General features: G+C 58.6%; 1 protein-coding gene across 1 annotated transcript in view; it reads left to right on the top strand.

Moving 5' to 3' along the window:
* Positions 1-7: 7 nt before the first annotated feature.
* Positions 8-7303, top strand: part of NCAPH (non-SMC condensin I complex subunit H) — a 9743-nt gene continuing 2447 nt past the window's right edge. The window contains 11 exon segments of the mRNA XM_017744705.1: positions 8-72; positions 958-1050; positions 1890-2028; positions 2470-2588; positions 3466-3655; positions 4011-4102; positions 4359-4543; positions 4850-4998; positions 5744-5850; positions 6030-6152; positions 6376-6483. Of these exon segments, the coding sequence (XP_017600194.1) occupies positions 1003-1050; positions 1890-2028; positions 2470-2588; positions 3466-3655; positions 4011-4102; positions 4359-4543; positions 4850-4998; positions 5744-5850; positions 6030-6152; positions 6376-6483 (1260 nt within the window). The 5' untranslated portion in view covers positions 8-72; positions 958-1002.

Raw genomic sequence — 7303 nt, 5'->3', positions numbered from 1 at the left:
GCGCTGCCCCAGTGGAGCAACGCGCAGATCGCGGAGCACTACAGCACCTGTATCAAGCTCTGCAGCGAGAACGTGAGTCCGGGGCGCCGCGGTTGGGCCGGGCGGGGTTTAAAATCCTCCGGCAACGCGGGGCGGGCGGGGTTTGAAACGCTTCGGGCCTTGGCAGCGGGGTCGTTCCGGGATGGGGCAGGTTAAGGGACCGTGAAGGGGCATCTGGCCCCAGCACCCTGCTCCAGCAGGGTCATCCCACAGCACAGGGGTGGTGTCTGCACGGTTCTGGAATAGCTCTGGGCAATCCCAGGAAAAAGTTCTTGTGGAACTCGCCAGGCATCAGGTCCTGCCCGTTCCTCTCGTCCCATGGCTGGGCCCCCCGGAGCAGAGCCTGGCTCCATCCTCCCACATTCCCCCTTGGAGAATTAGACACAGGGATGAGGGCCCCTCTCAGCCGTCTCTTCCCGAGGCTGACCAGCCCCAGCTCCCTCAGCCTTTCCACATCGGGGGGATGCTCCAGGCCCTTCCTCATCTTTGTCACTGGAGCTCCGTGTCCCTCCTGTCCCAGTGATCCCAGAGCTGGACGCAGCACTCCAGAGGTGCTCCCAGGGCTGGGCAGAGGGGCAGGAACGCTCCCTGACCTGCTGGGAATGCTCTTCCTGGGGCATCCCCTTGGCGTCCTTGTTCCTAGGACACTCTGCTGGGCAGGGACACTTTGTTGTCCCCCAGGTCCTTCTCCACAGGGATCACCCCCAGCCTGTGCTGTGTCCAGGGCTGTCCCTCCCCAGCTGCAGGACCCTGTTGAATTTCAGACAATTCCCTGCCCACCTCTCCAACCTTTTCCTATTCCTCTTCCAAGAGGAAGCCGTGGCCACATCCAGGCTGCTGTTGCCCTCCCCCGGGGCTCAGGGTCCTGGCAGGGTGGCCCTGGTCAGGGGAAGGGTCCCCAGCTGTGCTTTATTGCAGAAAATCACCACCAAAAATGCCTTTGGGCTGCACCTGATCGATTACATGACCGAGATCCTGAAGCAGAAGAACTCAGAGCTCACCAACTTCAAGGTGAGAGGAGTCCTTGCTGCTGCTGCTTTGTTTCCACCTGGCAATTAACCCCAGGCTTAATTAATGTGAAACCTCGAACACTGCTCAGGGTGCTGCCGCCAAAATCCCCCTGGGAGAGGCGGCACAGCCGCTTTTTGTCAGAATTGGAGGCACCGAATCCTTGTAAAGGCTGAATCCTTCTGGTTGTGGCGTCCCAAAGGGCTCTGGTGCAAAAGCAGGGCTTGGGAGGCCTCTGAGGTGAAAACCAGTGACCAAACAAGGCTGGGAAAGGAAGGAGGGTGCTGCTGGGCTGGGTTTAATCCAAGAACTTGCCAAGGAAAAGATTCCCTGGGATTGCTGGGAGGGAGGAGTGGATTCCCGGATGGATCCACAGGGGACAGCGCTTTGGGATGTGGCCTCCAGGAGCTCCTGAGCCAGCAGTGGCTCCTGAGGGAAGGATGGGAAAGGGGCACTGGGTTTCACTGGGGGGTTCTCAGCCTTCCTGGCGAGGTCTGGGGCTGGAGAAGGCACTTGGAATTCCACATCCTTCACCCCTTCATGACTGGGGCAAACGGGATGATCCCGAGGGGGTGGCCCTAAGGAAGGAGAGGCGGCTCCTGGCAGATCAAACCTGCGCCTTTCTGCTTCTCCCCGCTGCCAAACTCAGCAATTCCTAAAGGATTTTAGGTGTGATCCCAAAAAGCCAAAGGGAGCACCCCCCTTGGTGGTCTGTAGCTTTCACAGTCACTCCTCTCCCCGTTATCCGCAATTTTCCTCGGGATGCAGAGCACTCGGGAAATCAGATCTGGGATCATCCAGGCGAGGCTTTTCCCTCTCCAGCTGCGAATTCCCTGTTCCAGGTGGCAGCGGGAACCCTGGATGCCAGTGCCAAGATCTACGCTGTGCGCGTGGATTCCGTCCACGCCGACACCTACAGGGTCCTGGGCAACCTGGGCAAGGACTCAGCCCCTTCCAAGGACCCGCAGAGCCCCGAGGAAGGTGGGAATTCCCTCTTTTTCTCTCAAAAAACCCGGGAAATTCCCTCCTTTCCCACCCGGGAACAGGAGAAGCCTCAGTGCTCTTTCCAAGTTGGGAGTTTCAAAGAGATTTGGGGTTAATCGAATTTTCCAGGGGTTGGGAGATCCTGGATTGGTTCTCCTGGAATACTGGAGCAGGGAGGGATGGGAGGGAGAAGCTGGAGCTGTTGTTAGGGATTTCTGATTTCAGTTTGGGGCCAAACAGGGGCAGTTTGGGGCCAAACAGAACCAATAAAAAGCAAAGCCCATCCGGCCCATGGAACGTTGCTCGTTCCAACAGATCCCGACTGAGGAATTCCAATGCCCGCTGTGAGTTTGGTGCCCAGGTTCCAGGTTTTCCCTCTCCTTTAGGAGGGATTTTGGCCATTTTGAAGTGGGATTTTTGTCCTTCTCCCCTCTCCAGGCTCCAGCCCAGCCCCCGAGGCCGCCCGGAAGGCGCAGCCCAGGAAGAAACAAACCTTCCGAACCATCGAGCACAACCTGAACAACATCAACCTTCCCGAGGCCTCCCGCGGCTCTGAGGTGGCCTTGGATCTCTCCTCATCCCTGTTTTCCTGCCTCTCCACCCCCCTGGGCTCTGGCATCGCACAAACCTGGGAATTCAGGCTGGGAAAAGGATCCTGGAATGGTTTCGGGTGGAAGAGATGAAATCCCATCTGGTGCCAGCGTGGCCAGGGACGCTTCCCACTATCCCAGCTCGCTGCAGCCTGGCCTGGGATATTCCCAGGGATGGATTTGCCCAGGAGTGGCTGCAGGAATTCCATCCCAGCCTTTTCCATGCCCTGAAGGAGGAGGGAATTCCATCCCTCTCCTCAGCTCCTCCCAGCTCCCGTCGGGAGTTGATTCCTCCTGGAGTTTCCCTTCCCTGCTGCCTCCAGGTGGGATTGGGACAAAACCTGCTGGTCCTACTGTGGCAGGAGAGCCCTCTGGGAATTCCTGAGCCAGGTTGGGAATTCCTGAGCCCTCTGGGAATTCCTGTGTGTCCCTGGATCCCAGAATCCCAGGCTGGGATGGAAGGGACCTTAAATCCCATCTCATCCCACCCTTTCCGTGGACACCTCCCACTATCCCAGGCTGCTCCAGCCTGGCCTGGCACACTCCCAGGGATGATCCAGAGGCAGAGAGGGAGGAATTTCTTCCTGATTCCCAGTCCACACCAGCTCATGGAATCCTGGAATGCCTTGGCTTGGAAGGGACCCTACAGCTCATCCCATTCCAACCCCTCATTCCAACACCTCCCGCCATCCCAGCTGCTCCAGCCTGGCCCGGGACACTCCCGGCTGGGGTGGGAAGGCTGTGGATCGTTTTCCCTTGGGATCTGTGCTCCAAAGCCTCTCTCAGAGCCCTCCCTTCCCCTCTCCATGCCCTGATTCCAGCCCCATTCCCTGATTCCCCACAGGTGGATCCCATGTTCCAGAGGGCGGCCGCCTCCTTCGACGAGTGCAGCACGGCCGGGATCTTCCTCACGGGGCTGCGCTCCCAGAGCTTCCAGAGCCGGCTCCTCTTCCACTCTGGGATTATCCCTCTGCCCTCCTCGGACACCCCGGCCCTGCCCAGCTCGGATCCCGTCCCAGTGGCTGATCTAAAAGGTGAATTCCAGCCTTTTTTTCCATGCTTTTCCTGGCCTTATCCAGCTCCTTCCCCTGTGATTTCGGTCACTGCTCTGATCCCGCTCAGGATGCTGGAAAACCGGGAATTCTGGAGGTTTGAGGTCCCTCCCTGCCCCCCCACCCTCTGGAAGCTGGGCAGGATTTGGGATCGGTGCATTCCAGGGTGAGGATTGACCTTGGATACGGCTCCAAACCCTGCTCAGCATTCCCAGGGTTATTCCCAAGAATCGAAGTCTTTTCCCTGGATAGCTGGGCCCTGCCCAGCCGGGATTGCAGAGCCATGGGATACCTGCTTGGATCCAAGGAATTCACCTCGTGTCCAACCTCTCCCCAGCCCTGCTGGCCCAGTGCCTGGAAAAACGCCGGATCTGCTCCTCCCTGGCCGGATTCCAGTTCAGCAACTGGGATGAGGAGTCCCACAGCGAGGTAGGCTGGGAATTCCTGAGGCAGGAGGGAATTCCTGAGCCAGGCTGGGAATTCCTGAGCCAGGCTGGGAATTCCCACAGACCAGGATGCTCCCACCTGGCTCTGAACACTTCCAGGGGTGGGGCAGCCACAGCTTCTCTGGGAATTACATCCCAGGGAGGAATTTTTTCCCATTATCCCATCTCTCCCTGCCCTCCTTCGGCTCCTCACCCATCTCCCATCCTCACCCATCCCGGGGCTCTTCCCTGTTTTCCAGTCGGTGTCTGCGCTGCTGGAGAAGTTCCGGAAGAGCTAGCAGGTCTTTGATCCCAACGTGGAGCTGGACAGCGACGACGGGGAGGGCGCTGCCCCCCCGGAATTCCAGCTGGAATCCCCCGGGAGCACGGCCGGAGAGAGGATCGGGGAATTCCCGGAGAACCTCGGCTCCTTCGGGAGCAGGAGGTGGGCGGGGAGGGGGATCCGTGGCTGGGCTTTGGGGGCTCCGTGGGGCAATTCCAGGGAGGAATTCCCAGCTCCTGATGAGGAATTCCCAGTCCCTCTGAGGAGCTCACCTCCTGCTCCAGGGCTGGGAGCATCCAGGAATGTTTTCCAGGGATCTCTCTGCCTTCCACGGAGAACTCAGGCAAATCCAGCCGGTTTTTCCAGCAGAACTGAGGCTCTGCCCCCCCTTCCCAGTGCCCCGGAAATAAATCCCCTCGGGAATTCTGAGGGAATGGTGTCACTGAGCAGCTCCCGGGCCTTTTCCAGGACTGATGGAGCTCCTTTGGGAGAGGGAGACATCACCACCATGAGCCTGCACCTATCCATGAATCCCGGGGAATATTCCTACTTCAGCCCTCGCACGCTCTCCATGTGGGCTGGCCCCGAGCACTGGCGCTTCCGGCCCCGCCACAGGCGTGAGTGTCCGGAGGGAGGGAGCCTCGGGATGGGCAGGGAATCCTGGGATGGGCAGGGAGCCTCGGGATGGGCAGGGAATCCTGGGATGGGCAGGGAATTGTGGAATTCCAGGGCTGGGAAGGACTCGGAGCCCATCCATGGGCAGGGACCCCTCCCACTGTCCCAGGGTGGAATTCCTTCCCCATATCCCACCCGATCTCCTTCAGACCATCAATCAGAGTTTCTGCTCCCATGGATTCCTTTGCACCATGGAGCTGAGGCCAGCCCCGGCTGCTTTCCCAGGAAAAGGGGGAAAATCCATTTGCCTGGAGCAGATGCTCCGGGTGGGAATGAGCTGCCTGTGCTTGTCCTGGCCTGAGGCAGTGACAGCTCCTTTCCTCCTCCTTTCCTCCCTCTCCTTTCCTCCCTCTCCTTTCCTCCCTCTCCTTTCCTCCCTCTCTTTTCCTCCCTCTCTTTTCCTCCCTCTCTTTTCCTCCCTCTCTTTTCCTCCCTCTCTTTTCCTCCCTCTCTTTTCCTCCCTCTCTTTTCCTTCCTCTTTTCCTTCCTCTTTTCCTTCCTCTTTTCCTTCCTCTTTTCCTTCCTCTTTTCCTTCCTCTTTTCCTTCCTCTTCCTCCCTCTCTTTTCCTTCCTCTTTTCCTTCCTCTTTTCCTTCCTCTTTTCCTTCCTCTTTTCCTTCCTCTTTTCCTTCCTCTTTTCCTTCCTCTTTTCCTTCCTCTTTTCCTTCCCCTCCCTCCCATCCCACAGCAGACACCGGCTCCGAGAGGGAATCCCGCCGGAGGAATCCCAGGAAGGTTTTCGAGCTGGATTTCGAGGAGGACGTCGACTTCGAGCCCCATTTCCGTAAGACCAAGGTGCTGCAGGGCCGCTGCCCTTCCTGCTCTCCCTTTTCCCACAGCAGCCTGGAATTCCCTGGATTTTGGCTGCTCCAGCTGGGTGTCCTGGCTGGACCCTGCCCCTTTCCAGACAAATTCCAAGCACTCCTTGTTTTTGCACGGAAAGCTGATGGAGCTTCCCATTTTTCCATTCCCAGGCATCCACAACTCTGGCCAAATCCATCCTGGAGAGCCAGAACGTCCGGAGCACCACGCTCCCTGCCGACTTCCACTACGACCCCAAGAACATGGCACAGCTCTTCCTCAAACCCACGGTCAGGGTGAGAGAGCCTTCCCTAAAAGAATTCCAGGGGATCATTCCAGGCACAAAACCTCTCCTCACCAAGCTCCGGGAGCGTCCTGGGATGTTCTGAGGGCTGGGGCCGTGCTGGTGTCACCACGGAGCATCCTGGAAAAAAGGGGGGGGGAAAAGGGGGATGAGGGAACAAGGCCTCGCCTTTTTCCAGGAATATCTTGGAATGTTTTCCCTGCCCTGTCCCACAGCTCAGCCAGAGCTCGGAGCCGGTGGGGACCTTGGATAGCGAGGCCGGGATTGGGGACTACGACTACAACAACCCCAGCGACACCTGCAACTTCTGCCCCGCGCTGCAGGTACAGCCCAGGAGGGCCTTTATCCCTCCCATGCTCTTCCCTGTGCTTGATCCGTGCTGGGAATAACGTGGGAATTCCGAATCCGCGGCCAGAGAATTCCCGAGGAAAGGAATTGGAGCTGCAGATCCTCCCGAAGCTGCGGGGTCTGCAAACCCTGCTGGCATCTGCTCCAAACCCATCCAGCGATTTGCCCAGGAGTGGCTGCAGGAATTCCATCCCAGCCTTTTCCATGCCCTGAAGGAGGAGGGAATTCCATCCCTCTCCTCAGCTCCTCCCAGCTCCCGTCGGGAGTTGATTCCTCCTGGAGTTTCCCTTCCCTGCTGCCTCCAGGTGGGATTGGGACAAAACCTGCTGGTCCTACTGTGGCAGGAGAGCCCTCTGGGAATTCCTGAGCCAGGTTGGGAATTCCTGAGCCCTCTGGGAATTCCTGTGTGTCCCTGGATCCCAGAATCCCAGGCTGGGATGGAAGGGACCTCAAATCCCATCTCATCCCACCCTTTCCGTGGACACCTCCCACTATCCCAGGCTGCTCCAGCCTGGCCTGGGACACTCCCAGGAATGGAAAAGCTTTGGGAACAGCTCCCTACACCTGCCTGGGGCCAGCGGGGAGGGGCTGGATGAGCCCCAATCCCATGGGGATAACCTCAGTTCCATTGGGATAACCCCCAATCCCATGGGGATAACCCCAATTCCATGGGGATAACCCCCAATCCCATGGGGATAACCTCAGTTCCATTGGGATAACCTCCATTCCATTGGGATAACCCCAATCCCATGGGAAGCTGGGTGGGAATTCCCACCCTCCGGAGCGGCTCCCCCT

Source organism: Corvus brachyrhynchos, unplaced genomic scaffold (genome assembly GCF_000691975.1).
Source record: "Corvus brachyrhynchos isolate BGI_N302 unplaced genomic scaffold, ASM69197v1 scaffold119, whole genome shotgun sequence".
Taxonomy (NCBI): domain Eukaryota; kingdom Metazoa; phylum Chordata; class Aves; order Passeriformes; family Corvidae; genus Corvus; species Corvus brachyrhynchos.
This window is presented reverse-complemented; position numbering and strand designations above follow the sequence as displayed.